This window comes from Lepidochelys kempii, chromosome 21 (assembly GCF_965140265.1).
Source record: "Lepidochelys kempii isolate rLepKem1 chromosome 21, rLepKem1.hap2, whole genome shotgun sequence".
Classification (NCBI taxonomy): domain Eukaryota; kingdom Metazoa; phylum Chordata; order Testudines; family Cheloniidae; genus Lepidochelys; species Lepidochelys kempii.
The window spans coordinates 18,552,333-18,567,736 of NC_133276.1; the positions used below are offsets into that span (position 1 = coordinate 18,552,333).

At 45.2% G+C, this 15,404-nt stretch overlaps 1 protein-coding gene across 6 annotated transcripts in view; it reads left to right on the forward strand.

Annotated features, from left to right (window-relative positions):
* The first annotated feature begins 222 nt into the window (after positions 1-222).
* Positions 223-15,404, forward strand: part of IPO9 (importin 9) — a 204,263-nt gene continuing 189,081 nt past the window's right edge. For 2 of the 6 annotated variants that reach the window (XM_073320214.1, XM_073320213.1), the window contains exon 1: positions 228-431. In XM_073320214.1, the coding sequence (XP_073176315.1) occupies positions 299-431 (133 nt within the window). In that variant the 5' untranslated portion in view covers positions 228-298. Of the gene's footprint in view, positions 432-14,440; positions 14,850-15,404 lie in introns of those variants that run through there. The other 4 variants (XM_073320215.1, XM_073320210.1, XM_073320212.1 and 1 more) reach the window with 4 other exon arrangements.

Genomic DNA, 15,404 nt, shown 5'->3' on the forward strand with positions numbered 1-15,404 from the left:
CCTGGTACAATTTATATTTTTTCAATTGCTTTTGAAAAAATTAAAACATGACGTGTAAGAAAAATGATGTTTTAAGAAAGTGAGGGAGCCCGCCGGGCCACCTCACACCGCGGCCGGCTCGCCCCGCCCCCCCGCGAGCTCCCCGCCCCCGCGCTGCTCCCCGCCGGCCCGCGGGGGCGCTGTGCGCGGCTCGCGGCTTCCCTCGGAGGCGCCGCGTGCCGTCGTCGCGTGACGTGTTGCGTTCGGCGCGCGCGGCGGCCCGTCCTGTGGAGCCCGCCGGCCGGAGCGGCGGCGCAGGATGGCGGGCGCGGGGCTGGTGGCGCAGGGCCTGAAGGAGGCGCTGGTGGAGACGCTGACCGGCATCCTGTGCCCGGTGCAGGGCGTGCGCGCGGCCGCCGAGGAGCAGGTGAAGGTGCTGGAGGTGACCGAGGGTGAGTCCGGGCCTTTCCCTTGTAGCACGGCGCGGCCCCGGGCCCAAGCGGAGGCTCCGCACGGTGAGGGGCAGCCAGGGCCGGGCCCCCATCTCCGGGCTGCCTCCGCCGCTCTTCGCCGGCTTGCGTCCCGGGGCCACAGCCAGTCGCCCTGCGGGAGCAGGCCCGCCAGCAGCGCCTCGCACGCCCGGAGCTCTCCCGCCGGGAGCCCGCTCTCTGCCGCCGAGCCCAGGCTTCCTGCTCCCTCTTCGTGGAGCGCTTCCCCTCGGCCCTGCCTGGAGCCTCCGTCTTTTGTATAAAGCTCTAGCTAGTCTGTGCCAGAGGCACTGGCAGCGCCCCTGCATCCTCCTCTGCCGGGAGGGAAAAGGGGTTTCCGGTCTCTTTTCCCCGATGCAGAGCCTCCTGGCCGCTGAGAAGTGGGGTGCTCTGCTGCTTTTCATCTTCTCCCTTGAGTTGCTTCCAGGAGTTTGCTTCAAGCTATGTTGTTCTCCACCCCCCCCCCCCCAATCTCTTTTACAAGTGTATATATATTTTTCCATTATGTAACTCTGTATGGCTTGGGACACAAAAGGAACAAAGGGTTAACTGGCTGGAAGTGTTAATTTAAGAGGGGGTAGTAAAAGAGCTAAATTTGTAGAGCTTGACTAAAGAGACTTGTGTGAAGTTTTTAAATATTATTTAAGTAGTGTAACATTTTGCTTTGTATGAGGGGGTATAAACTAGGAGTAATGAAATTACGAAAAGGAAAGTGTGGCTCTTACGGTTTTCCTTGTGTTTCTCTTACTAGATTGAATTTTCCAAAAAGGATAGCCCCATCATTTGGGACTTTCATGTAATGTTTAAAAATAAAACAATACAAAAAGTATCAGAGGGGTAGCTGTGTTAGTCTGTATCCACAAAAACAATGAGGAGTCGGGTGGCAGTTTATGCCTGTTCTGTCATTTTCACTCCATGCATCTGAAGAAGTGAGTTTTTTACCCACAAAAGCTTATGCCCAAATAAATCTGTTTGTTGTACCAAGGTTTTAGGCTTCAGTGCAGGACTAGTAGACGTGTTGGACTTAAATACTTCTATAGGTGCAGTCAATGTCAAGTAAAAACACAACTTTTGTCAATAAAGTAAGTAAGGCTTTGGAAATACATCAGCTTTTTCATAGTTGACTTTGGAACCAGAGAGTTTGCCTGGAAAATTCCCAATTAACTTTGAAGGCAAAGGAAAATATTTGACTTTACTATCTTTTCTTTTTCATTATCATAAATATCTTGTTGCTAATCCTTGATAGTCTCCATATAGCTTAATCTCCTTGAAACCTCATGCACTGGCAGTATTGGGGGTGATGGTGTAGGATTGTGGTAAACCATATTTATTTATTGTTCTTGTTGTGGATACCTTTGGGGTCAGTCCTAATTCTTTTGATTTCACTGGCTATCATTGATTTTAGTGGGGACAGTGTGTGTTTCTGTGAGAATATTGTCCTTTATTGATTGTCTGAAGGAATATAAAGGTCTACCTGTTGGTTTACAGAGCACTTCCCTTAGCTCCAGTTGTAGAGGCCGGTGTACCTAATCCTGTGGGAACTCTCTTTTGGCTCTGCACATGTTTGATTATGGAGAACTTGCATATTTCTTATGGACCTTATGGAACCCGTCTTTACACTCCTTATCTAAGTGCTTTCCTCACCATCTCACATTCAAAACTGTCTTACTGGTGGCTATTGCTTCAGGTAGGAGAGTTAGTGAGACTAAAGCACTAATGGCAGACATCCTCCTATTCTCCCCGAAATATGGTCTTCCACAAGGATAAGGTGGTACTGAATTCCTCACCAAGGTGGTGTCCTGCTTTAATTTAAACAAAACTACCAACCTCCCTGTTTTTCCCAACTCTCGCTCAAACCTAAGTGGAACATATAGCAGATCACAATTTATCAACTAGCAGCATATATGATCCTTCCTTCAAGCATCAGGGCACTCAATTAGAGCCCAGGCAACCTCCTCAGCATACCTGAGAACTGTTCCTGTATCAGGGCAGCCACTTCGAGCTTAGCCCATACCGTTTCCCAGCTTTGTGGCCTAGATTTGGTGTTTAGATCAGATGCTGAATCTGAAACCTGTTCTTCAATCCTTATTTAGTTAGATATAGCTAGGTAGGATTTCTCAGACCTTTGTATTCATCAGGGAATTGCTAACTAGTCAAAAGAGGGAACCACACAGCCAAAGACTCGAAGAAAGAATGTTAACTGTAGTTCTTCAAAATATTTTGTCTGTCTGGATCCCAATGTGCTCCCTCCATTGCTACTTCAGAGTTCAGATATGGTGGGATTCTGCACTTAAAAATTAGATCAACCTAGCTTTGTTGCTTAGGGGTGTGAAATTTTTCACACCATGTGCAATGTAGTTAGGTTGATCTAAACCCCAGCGTAGATGTAGCTAGGGAGACAAAAAAAAATATTTAGTTGACCTAGCTACCACCTCTTGGATAGGTGAATTAACTTCATTGATGGAAAAACCCCTTCTGTCGATGTAGGAAGTGTCTACAGTGCTACAGCTTCATTGCCATAGCTGTGCTGCTGTAGCATAGTCATACTCTGAATGATGGAACTGAGGCATTTGGGGCTGCTCTGCCCTACGTACCGTTGGGGTTGGAGGGGGATACAAGAATATGCAAGATGCAGATTGGGCTCCAAAAGGCACTGCTGGTCAAAAGATTCCAGTCTCATGTGGTGTGCGTGCATCTTTAACTGTATCCACGTGGACAAAACACCTCAAAGAACCACAGTTACTATAAAGTAAGTAATCATTCTTTTTAAGAGCTTTTTTTAAAAAATTGTTCCTTTTTGAAATTCTGTATGTTCTAGTTCAATTTTCAGACACATGTCATTAAGAATATCAACAGTTAGTCCCCTGAAAATGGTATGCTTCTCGTAAGGCTCAAACAGCATTACATTGCTCCAAAAAGAGCTGGAGTGAGAAGTGGAACTATTGCAGCTTATTCAATAGAACTTCATTTATTTTCACCTTGGGCACCTTGAGTATCTTTTGGCAGTGACTTTTGCTCTCCTATGCTGTGCTTTATTCCAATACCAGCCTGTAGGGAGCCAGTGATATCATCTGTTCTGTGCGTGCATGCTTATAGACAATTATAGAAGGCAGAGGTGAGTTAGTAAGTGGTGGGACTTGGGGAGCAATCCTATAGGGTGCATGTAAAGGGGTTGGAGTGGTCATATCTGCATCACAATTACTCTTTCTCCCAAAGTAGTAGTCCTCGTTACGCCCTGTCAAACACCCCTTATGGCTCCCCTCCCTTGCAAAGTCCTGCTCCAGCCCAAATGAGGGATTGTCATTTGAGCCAAAGCAAGGTCCCTGTTACCTAGCGCTGGGTCTTCATCAGACAGACAAGCTGACAGCGTTGCTTCTAACCTGCCTGCAGCTGCCATTCACCTCCTCCGTCTCTGACGAAAAGCGGGAGGCAAGGTGAGCGGAGAAGAGGGATAACAGCTGTAGATGGGCCTGGAATGGGACTCCTAGTCCTGCTCCTGAGTTAGCCAGTCTGAAGCTTGTGTAGATCTTGAGGGGGCTTGTGGGGAAAGAGTTTGGTTTCCACTGGCATAGGGGCTGCAGTGTGGGCAGTACAGGGAGATAGCTGAGAGTTAGGGCAGCCATCTTGATCCCTCCCATTCCAGCTCCCCCAAAGTATTACTCTCCCTTCAGAGTATTCTCAGAATAATACGTGCCCCCATAAATGGCGTAGGGAAAGCTGACTCCCCTCCTCTGCAGAACCCAGCTCCAATAGAGATCTCACTGGACATGACCCTCTTAGAAGAACAGCAGGTTCTTTGGCACAGTGACAGCTATCACAGACCTCCCTTTTACCCACTTTTCATAGCAGTGGTGGAAAGTGAGGCAGAGAAGGTAGCAGAACTACCCCACTGCTCTTGATGTGACATGTGTCACTGCTGTATCTCCCCATCTGTTAGATTATGGTAATACTTCTGTTTCTCCCCTTGTCTGTCTTGTCTAGTTAGATGGAAAACCCCTCATGGCAAGGGCTGCCTCACAGTATGTACATACAGTGCGGAGCACGGTGTGGCCCTGATACCAGTTGAAGCCTTTAGATGATTCTGTAGTATGAATAAATAATGGGGACAGGGTATTTTGTTCTCTCTCTAAGTGCCTTTCTCTACTAGAGATGGTCATATACACCGCACCTCTTCCACAAAATACCACACACCTTGGATTATAAGAGGGTAAAAATGCATTGTTCCTTTTAATTATTCTAATGCAAAACACTAATGCCAAAAATAATATTTTAATTATTCTAATGCAAAACACTAATGCCAAAAATAATTCAGGAAATAACCTTGTGTGTCAAGATTGGCATAATAGTTTTGCATTTTTATGATTTAGAGGACTGTGGTGTCTGCACAGATTTTTATGTTATGTATGTATGGTGATTTCTGGTGGCATTGGAGTCTGCGTTATTGGCTATTGTCATGTATAGGGTGTTCAGATGTGCAAAATATGGTTACTTTTACAGGAGATTTCCTTGCTTTTGCCTTGGTGGGTTTTGTACTTCATCAAACTTAACTATAATCAATTTTGGATTTTTTTGGAGCAGGAGGCTATATTAGAAGACACTGTCAGTTCTGCTTTATTTGTGACACTTTATATTGCTTTTAAATTTGAACCTTTAGCTTTACATCAAATCACCTGTTGCATGGGCTGACCTGCATAATCATTTGTAAATGTAGTGTGTAACTGGTATGCATAAACCTTTCAAGAATTGAACTTTGGATTATACATCCCAGGTTAGAGTATTGTGTTCAAGAGTCTTGTAAATGTTCTTCCAATATCCTCTTTTCCTGAGGTTGTAATTAAGGAAATGTTCATCTGAACTTTATCATTTGGTGCTTTAGAACTCTGCTAAGATTCCCAAGCTACAACTTGGGGCCTATCTATTCCAAGCAAAGAATCTGTTGCAGGTACAGTGATTTCATGGCATTGTTTTGTTGCATAACTTGTGCTTCAGCAGTGTAGTGTGTTTGTGGCCCCACAGTTTTCTGACAGCACTGCTTTGGTACACGTGCATGCATAGTAGGCTTTATGTTACTATGGATATATCTACACTAGAAAGGTAAATCGACCTATATGAGGTCGACTTACAGCCACTGCAGTAATTACTGCAGACGTGCATGTCCACACTACCCTCCTTGGGTTGGTGGTGTGTGTCCTCACTAGGACGGGGAGGGTGGGGAGCCACCCGTGGCTTCTCTCCCCTCCCCCAACTGTGAACAGGAAGGCCAAAAGTCTCCCAGGGCTTCTCAGCCCCCACCCACTCCCCACCAGGCAGCCTTGTCAATTTCATGGCTCAGGGGCCAGTGGGGTGCAGCTGCCTGGGCTTCTCGCCCCAGCCACGCTCTGGGAGCGGGGTCCATTCTTGCCCCAGCTCGCTACTCCAGGGAAGTGGGGGAGGGGGGTAGAGGGGCAGATGGGTTCTAGCTGCCTGGTTTTCTTGTCAGTTTCATGGCTCCTGCAATGAAATTCACAAGACAGCCAACATCCCCTGTAAGTAAGGCAGTGTCTACATGTACACTGTGTCGCCTTAACTACAACAACATAAGTCCCGAGCCTCTCATGGAGGTGAAGTTATGATGTCGGTGTAGTAGAGCACTTACATTGGTGGGAGGAAGGCTGTAATGTAGACATAATTAAGTCAACGTAAGCTGCCTTATGGCCTTATGGCGACCTAACTGTGTAGTGTAGACCAGCCCTATGAGTATATCCTTGAATTCAAGAAACATTTATCGCATAGTATCTAGTACTATTACTGGGAACAGGGATTTTAGATAGCTTGTAAATTTAAGGAAATGAATTTTGAAATGCAGTAGGACGAACAGCACTTAACCCTCTTTCATGTTTGTATGTCTCTCTCTCAACACTGGGAGAAGCCATTAATAGTTGGCACCAGTTTACCCAGATCTGAGCTTATGGACTTGTTCTCTGCTGTTCAAATGGCTGTCTGCAAATGGTTCTTTTCATTTAAAGCCATATTTCCTTGTAATACTTTTTTGTTTAGGGTAGCTAAGTCTTTGGTGCCCCTGTGGGAGTAATGCACCTACCGAGTGGGCAGCAAATGTATTATATGCCCCTTAAATTTTTTTTCCCAAAGAATTTGATGCTTTTTGTGTGGAATTGAGTGTCTTCCACTGAGGACTGCTTGAGCACAGACAGATTATTCAAAACATTTCTAGTGTGCCACATCTCCTTTTGTGCCAAGGACATGCACATGGTCCTCTGCTCAGTCTGGGATTGTCTTGCTTAACTGGAGAAGCTGTGTGATATAGCCATGAGTTGAATTTCTGAGCTCATCCAAGTAAATGCCTCCCATGGAGAGGTTATCTTCCCCTTCTCTGGTGGGTTTGCTGGCAAGTCCCACGCAGTTGCTCAAGCGGATCCTGTGGTAGTCTGTACGCCCCACAGCAGGGTTTCTCAGCCTTTTTATTTCTGAGGCCGCCCCCTCCCCAACCTGCTATAACGATTCCAGGGCCCACCCGTGCCACAGCACCTGTTTTTCTGCATATAAAAGGCTGGGCCAGCATTAGGGGGTAGCAAGCAGGGCAATTGCCTGGACCCCAACGCCACAGGAGGCCCTGTGAAGCTTCACAGGTTGCTCAGGCTTTGGCTTCAGCCCTGGGTAATGGGGTTTGGAACCCCAGGCTTCAGCCTCATGCAGTGGGACTTCAGCTTTCTGCCCTGGGCCACCTCAAGTCTAATGCTGGCCCTGCTTGGTGGACCCCCTGAAACCTTTTTGAGGTCCCCCAGTGGGCCCTGGACCCCTGGTTGAGAACCACTGCCTGACAGGGAACTAACTTTTAATAAAATCTCAGCCTGCAAGGGATGATAGCTTAAATATTCTAGTGAGTGTTATGCAGAATATTGGTGATGGGTTTCTTCTTACCCTGCAATTTGAACATTATCACACCCCCCAATGGCTCTTCTGGTTTTCAATATATTTTAAAAAAGGAGGACTTGTGGCACCTTAGAGACTATAAAATTTGGTGCCACAAGTACTCCTTTTCTTTTTGCGAATACAGACTAACACGGCTGCTACTCTGAAACCTGTCAATATATTTTAACTCTCTGTGAGTTTCCACATAGTCCTCATTTAAATTTCACTTTAATTGTTGCTTTAACTCTTTCAGGGCAAGAAGAAAGCCTTTATGTAACCAATTTTTTTTTCTATTTACATTGCTTCTAAAACATTTCACAAGTCTAAAGTATTTGTCAATGACATTTAACTTTTTATCTGTTGGAATTATTGCAAATCAGCAAAGCCTATCTAGTATCACTTAATGGGCAGTACTTTTTATGTAACTAAGAACCCAAGTTTCTTGCATCCCTGATTTGCCCACTATTTGTGAGTCGGAGACAGAAAACTAAATTCTCTGCAAGTATATTACCCGTGAGAGCTTTTAATTTTGATCTACTTTACTATTTGCTCAAAGCCAAATCTCTGTTTAATAAAAGTAACATAAGTTCAAATGGTGATATTATAAGGGGGCACCAGCTCCACTTTAGTTAGAGTTACCCTTTTAACAGAAAGGGCTTCAAAACCTTAAGTGCTGTAAAATCTGCATGCTTACTTGGAATTGCCTTGGAATTTGATGTGCCTCATAGGGATACGGGGTAGGGTTAGTGATACAAATTTGAGGTCATTTGAGCAGGGATCATCCAAGTGTCAGCCAGCTGAGAAAACAGCATTTCTTAAGGTCAACCCTATTCTACCAGCATGTGTTGGTGTACACTTCAGGGTGAAACTATGGCTCTAATCCGCCCCAAAGGGTCTCAACTGCTTGACATCCCAGCTGGTGCATGGCACCCATACCCCTTTTGGGAAGCAATAGTGTAAACATTACTGAGTGGAGATTTAACCTCTACGGATATGCTCAATCCTAACATTCATGCACCAAAGAAATTATACTGGGCATGAACAGATAGAGAATGTAAGAGGGTTTCTAGCCAGCCCATTTTCAGAGGATCTGGGTGACTCAAGGAGATGTACTATGTGTTGAAGCTGAACTACACCCAGGCACCATAAGGTGGAACCCACTATTGGTAGAAACCTAAAAATGAAATGCAATCATGTTGCTGCCAACTGCCTCTGTCAGAGTTTTTTTTTTTTTTTTTTTTTTTAAATTGGGGGCAAGTGTAGTCTGAATACAGCAGAAAATTCAAAAGGTGTTCAAACTATTTTTGAAAGGAACAAAATTTAAACGTGCAAATGCTTACTGGGAGGGGAGGGGAATAAATGGGAATGGGTGGTACGGGAGGAGAGGCATTGCGTGACAGGGAGATGGGTTGAATGGAAACTGGGGGAATAGGGTTGGGGGCACTTGTCAACCTCATTTTCTTTTCTTTGTGAGTGCCAAGATCTCAGGAGGGCCCAATCTGAGCTCCTCTTCCTGCCTCATGTGAACTGGAATCTGGGTATCCCTGCCGCTCTGGAATTGTTAGTCACTTTTCCTGCCCCTATGTGTGTTCCAGGATATGGGAGGGACCCTTCCAAGTCATGTCATAGAATCATAGAATATCAGAGTTGGAAGGGACCTCTGGAGGTCATCTAGTCCAACCCCCTGCCCAGAGCAGGACTAGTCCCCACTAAATCATCCCAGCCAGGGCTTTGTCAAGCCTGACCTTAAAAACTTCTAAGGAAGGGGATTCCACCACCTCCCTAGGTAACGCATTCCACTGTTTCACCACCCTCCTAGTGAAAAAGCTTTTCCTAATATCCAACCTAAACCTCCCCCACTGCAACTTGAGACCATTACTCCTTGTCCTGTCATCTGCTATCACTGAGAATAGTCTAGATCCATCCTCTTTGGATCCATCTTTCAGGTAGTTAAAAGCAGCTATCAAATCCCCCTTCATTCTTCTCTCCCGTAGACTAAACAATCCCAGTTCCCTCAGCCTCTCCTCACAAGTCACGTGTTCCAGACCCCTAATCATTTTTGTTGCCCTTTGCTGGTCTCTTTCCAATTTCTCCACATCCTTCTTGTAGCGTGGAGCCCAAAACTGGACACAGTACTCCAGATGAGGCCTCACCAATGTCGAATAGAGGGGAATGATCACGTCCCTTGATCTGTTGGCAATACCCCTACTTATACACCCCAAAATGCCATCGGCCTTCTTGGCAACAAGGGCACACTGTTGACTCATATCCAGCTTCTCGTCCGCTGTCACCCCTAGGTCCTTCTCTGCAGAACAGCTGCCTAGCCATTCGGTCCCTAGTCTGTAGCGGTGCACGGGGTTCTTCCGTCCTAAGTGCAGGATTCTGCACTTGTCCTTGTTGAACCTCATCAGATTTCTTTTGGCCCAATCCTCTAATTTGTCTAGGTCCCTCTGTATCCTATCCCTACCCTCCCAGCGTATCTACCACTCCTCCCAAACTTGCTGAGAGTGCAATCCACACCATCCTCCAGATCATTTATGAAGATATTGAACAAAACCGGCCCCAGGACCGACCCTTGGGGCACTCCGCTAGATACCGGCTGCCAACTGGACATGGAGCTATTGATCACTACCTGTTGAGCCCACAATCTAGCCAACTTTCTACCCACCTTGTAGTGCATCCATCCAGCCCATACTTCTTTAACTTGCTGACAAGAATACTGTGGGAGACCGTGTCAAAAGCTTTGCTAAAGTCGAGGAATAACACGTCCGCTGCTTTCCCTTCATCCACAGAAGTAGTTATCTAATCATAGAAGGCAATTAGGTTAGTCAGGCATGTCCTCTCTCTCTGCCTCAGTTTTCCTAAATGCACAATTCGGATAATGATGTTTCTCTGATTGGTAAAGTGCTTTGGGACCTACTCATGAAAAGTGCTATGTAAGAGCTAGGTATTACTATGTATTAGCTAACCACTGTAACATCTCAACTGCAAACCTACACGATAACTACAATTGCCTAAATGACCACTAACTCCTACCTAGATGATTTCTCTTTCTGTTCAAAAAGTTAGGAAATTCACTAACACACTTTATCTCACAGTTAATCATGATTTAAATCACTAGTCAGGAAGGCTCGATTTAATCATGGATTTCTACATAAAAGTGCATTCTTGTTAGTTGTTAAACCTTAATACATATTCTTCACAACTCAGAGATAGATGTAGGTTTCATTTTTAGAAGGTACACACGATACATTTTTAAAGTGATTTATTTTGAAAACTTTTCAGATTAGTTTTACAGCTATATCATCATCTTCAACGCAGCTTCCTCCTGAGAAGGAAGACTTCTCATGATGTTTCATTCGGGCAACCAGGCCTTGCATTTCTTTGTTGCACTATTTGCACGCATGCCTCTTACCCACAGGTAAAGGAACTTCATTAAAATATTCCCAAACTGGGTCTCTTTTACAGCCTGCTGCCATTATAGGTTTTCCCTTCCAGTGAGATAATGGTATGGTAGATCTCAAATCAATGAAGGCTACACTCAGAAAGACCTCAAGACTTCTGGAATATGCTGCTCAAACAGTTTCACTTTTGTTTCTACTGTATATCTGTCCTTTCTCACATTTATCTCCAGACTTCTTCTCCACGTCCAGATCTATTCCACCCCCAACAATCTTCTATTCATTAAACTTTTTGAAACTTTGCACTTTTAGAGAGTGGTAAGGGATCGACTCTTTGTACACAAATTTACAGAGGGACAATAGAGTTGAGGTCTGTTATTTCTTACCTCTATATTTATTTAAAAACATTTTTGCTGTTAACAAGCCAGAGACACAAATCCACAGTTTGAGAACTGCAAAACTAAGCATCTCTGATGGTATCTTCTAGACTGAGCACTGAGTCCCATTGGGTAGATAGAAAAATTAACCTAAATAATCTATACAGAAGCCCCTGGAACTCCATAAGATTAGGTCCCTAATCCATGAACTATTGGAACTCATTTACAAAACTTTTCTTAAACATTACATGAATATATTGTCTCATACTATAGAATTAGAATTTATAATCCCTATTCCATGATGAGATATCTTTGAGCTATAATGTATCTTAATTAAAACTATCTTTAGATCGGATTTTTTTATTAAATGCTTTTTGAGGGAAAAAAACCTATTTTTTAATTAAAAAAAAATAATTGATTTGTATTCATCCTGATTATTCTTTGCGTGGCTCACCTGGCCAAAGACTGGGAGAAGGGGTGATGCCCCCCACTCAGCAGGCTGGATTCCGTCCCCTCTTTGGGTTACTGCAGTTATGAAAGAGGTGGAATCTCAGTCTTCGCACATTTGGCTTCTTTACTTTTACTCTCTGATGTGGAGCTGTGGCACTGAGTGGAGCTTTGGTATGGGGTTGAAGTTGTTTCGAAGCAAATGGCTAGGGTACAGAGCAGGGACAAAGGTGAGACCACTGCTGTGCATTTGTCCATCAGGTACCGCCACAGAAAAATTGTAATAGCAACTTTAAAGCTGAATAATCCTTGCTAATCATGTAGCCAATTTAAAGCAGTACAAACTCCATGCAAGAATTCACTTAAACATAGTGACTAGGGAAAAGGAGGCAGTAGCACAGAAATATGTACCCTCTGAGAAGCCTGTTCTGCACTGCATTCCCAGTGAACGTAGAAAGCAGACTGATAAAACTCTATCCATCATATTTGCATGGAAGGCACTTGTATGCTTCAGTGATCATAGAATTTTAGAATATCAGGGTTGGAAGAGACCTCAGGAGGTCATCTAGTCCAACCCCCTGCTCAAAGCAGGACCAATCCCCAACTAAATCGTCCCAGCCAGGGCTTTGTCAAGCCTGACCTTAAAAACCTCTAAGGAAGGAGAGGTTTCAGAGTAACAGCCGTGTTAGTCTGTATTCGCAAAAAGAAAAGGAGTACTTGTGGCACCTTAGAGACTAACCAATTTATTTGAGCATGAGCTTTCGTGAGCTACAGCTCACTTCATCGGAAGCATACCGTGGAAACTGCAGCAGACTTTATATATACACAGAGAATATGAAACAATACCCCCTCCCACCCCACTGTCCTGCTGGTAATAGCTTATCTAAAGTGATCATCAGGTGGGCCACATTTGTGCTGGAAATGGCCCACCTGATGATCACTTTAGATAAGCTATTACCAGCAGGACAGTGGGGTGGGAGGAGGTATTGTTTCATATTCTCTGTGTGTATATATAAAGTCTGCTGCAGTTTCCACGGTATGCATCCGATGAAGTGAGCTGTAGCTCACGAAAGCTCATGCTCAAATAAATTGGTTAGCCTCTAAGGTGCCACAAGTACTCCTTTTCTTTTTAAGGAAGGAGACTCCACCACCTCCCTAGGTAACGCGTTCCAATGTTTCACCACCCTCCTAGTGAAAAAGTTTTTCCTAATATCCAACCTAAACCTCCCCCACTGCAATTTGAGACCATTACTCCTCGTTCTGTGATCTGCTACCACTGAGAACAGTCTAGAGCCATCCTCTTTGGAATCCCCTTTCAGGCAGTTGACAGCAGCTATCAAATCCCTCCTCATTCTTCTCTTCCGCAGACTAAACAATTCCAGTTCCCTCAGCTTCTCCTCATAAGTCATGTGTTCCAGTCCCCTAATCATTTTTGTTGCCCTCTCCTGGATGTTTTCCAATTTTTCCACATCCTTCTTGTAGTGTGGGGCCTAAACCTGGACACAGTACTCCAGATGAGGCCTCACCAATGTCGAATAGAGGGGAACGATCACGTCCCTCGATCTGCTGGCAATGCTCCTACTTACACAGCCCCAAATGCCATTAGCCGCCTTGGCAACAAGGGCACACTGTTGACTCATATCCAGTTTCTCGTCCACTGTCACCCCTAGGTCCTTCTCTGCAAAACTGCTGCCTAGCCATTTGGTCCCGAGTCTGTAGCAGTGCATGGGATTCTTCCTTCCTAAGTGCAGGACTCTGCACTTGTCCTTGTTGAACCTCATCAGATTTCTTTTGGCCCAATCCTTTAATTTGTCTAGGTCCCTCTGTATCCTATCCCTACCCTCCAGCATATCTATCTCTTCTCCCAGTTTAGTGTCATCTGCAAACTTGCTGAGGGTGCAGTCCGCGCCATCCTCCAGATCATTAATGAATATATTGAACAAAACCGGCCCCAGGACCGACTCTTGGGGCACCCCGCTTGATACCAGCTGCCAACTAGACATAGAGCCATTGATCACTATCCATTGAGCCCAACGTTCTAGCCTTCTTTCTGATGGACAGTGGTATAAAACTGAGAGGTAGATCTGTCTGTGACACTCTGGACCCCATATTCACCATAGTAATATGATTATGATTAAGGCTATGATTTTGTCATGGACATTGTTAGTAGAAGTCATGGACAGGTCACGGGCAATTAACACAAATTCACGGATTTACTAAAAATATCCATGACAAAAACGGAGAGGGAGGAGGGTCCAGCTCCCTTCCCTGCTGTGGCTGGGAGCAGTGGCCTATGGCTGGGAGCTGGGAGGGACCCCTGCCTGTGGCAGCTGGGGAGCTGCAGGGGATCCCCCACTGCCCAGGAATTGGAGAGCTCTGGAGGATTCCTCCCCAGGCGGGGGAGCTGCAGGGGGTCCCCTGCTGCCTGCAGGGGCTGGGGAGCTCCGGGGGATTCCCCCACTGGCAGTGGCTAAGGAGCTGCCTGGGATCCTTTGCTGTCTGGGGAACTTAGGGGGATTTCCCCTGCATTAGCAGCAGGTGGGGAGCTGTGGGGTAGCCTGCAGCTCCCAGCCGCTGCTGGCTGAAGTCATGAAGATCTGCGGAAGTCACAGAATCTGTGACTTCCACGACCTCTGTGACCAAATCGTAGCCTTAATTAAGCTGCATCTTGTACAAGATATGTCATGTGAGGTGTCTATGGAAAAGTTATGGTTGGTCAATTATGAGTATCTTGTTTGTATGAATGTATCATTTTTGTATCTGGAGTTGTGAATATTAACTATGTATTTGTATTTCAAATGTGCTTGCACCTGGGTAATGCACACAGTCTGACAGCACACTGTGAATGGCCCATTCAAGTTGAATGGACCATCACCAAAACAGTGGGCCATGGGGAAAGCTCATCTTCACCAGATGAACTGTTCTGGGGATGTTTCAGTCAGCCTATGGATAATGGCTGCCATGACTCATCGAAGTATGCAAGGGCATGTGACTAGATCACATGATACTGAACTCCATTTTGGTACCTGTTTTTTTCCACAAACTCAGCTGGGACAAAGGGGTTCCCGCCTTATGAAAGAAGCTATAAAAGGGAGCCAATGGGCCTCACTTTCCCCACAACTCAACACCTGGAAATACCTCTGGAATAACAAAGGCTTGGAACTGGGAAAATGCTGGTCTGAGGCGGGAAAGAAGGAAACCCGACCTGTGTATGAAACATCTACAAATTGCTTGTACTATCTAACAGGGTGAGACACTTACACACTACGTAGGATTTGAATCAGGCTTAAATTGCGCTTTTGTTTATTTCTTAGGTAACTCTCTTTGCTCTGTTTGCTATTATTTATAGTCACTTAATCTACCTTTCTGTAGTTAATAAATCTTTCATATTTTTACCTAAAATACTGTGGTGTTTCAAGTGCAAAGGGAAATTTGCTCAGGAACAGGGTGGGCTGGCGCATTGTCCTCTCTACATCGAGGGAGGGGCGGACTGGGTAATAGATTCATACTGGTTAGGCTTTTGACCAGGGCAGGATGATACAGCTCTGGGGTTCTAGGCTGGGGAGCTGTGGGTATTTTGTCTGGAGCCTCTCTATGGTTGAAAGAAAAGGAGTATTTGTGGCACCTTAGAGACTAACCAATTTATTTGAGCGTAAGCTTTCGTGAGCTACAGCTCACTTCATCGGATGCATACTGTGGAAACTGCAGAAGACATTATATACACAGAGACCATGAAACAATACCTCCTCCCACCCCACTCTCCTGCTGGTAATAGCTTATCTAAAGTGATCACTCTCCTTGCA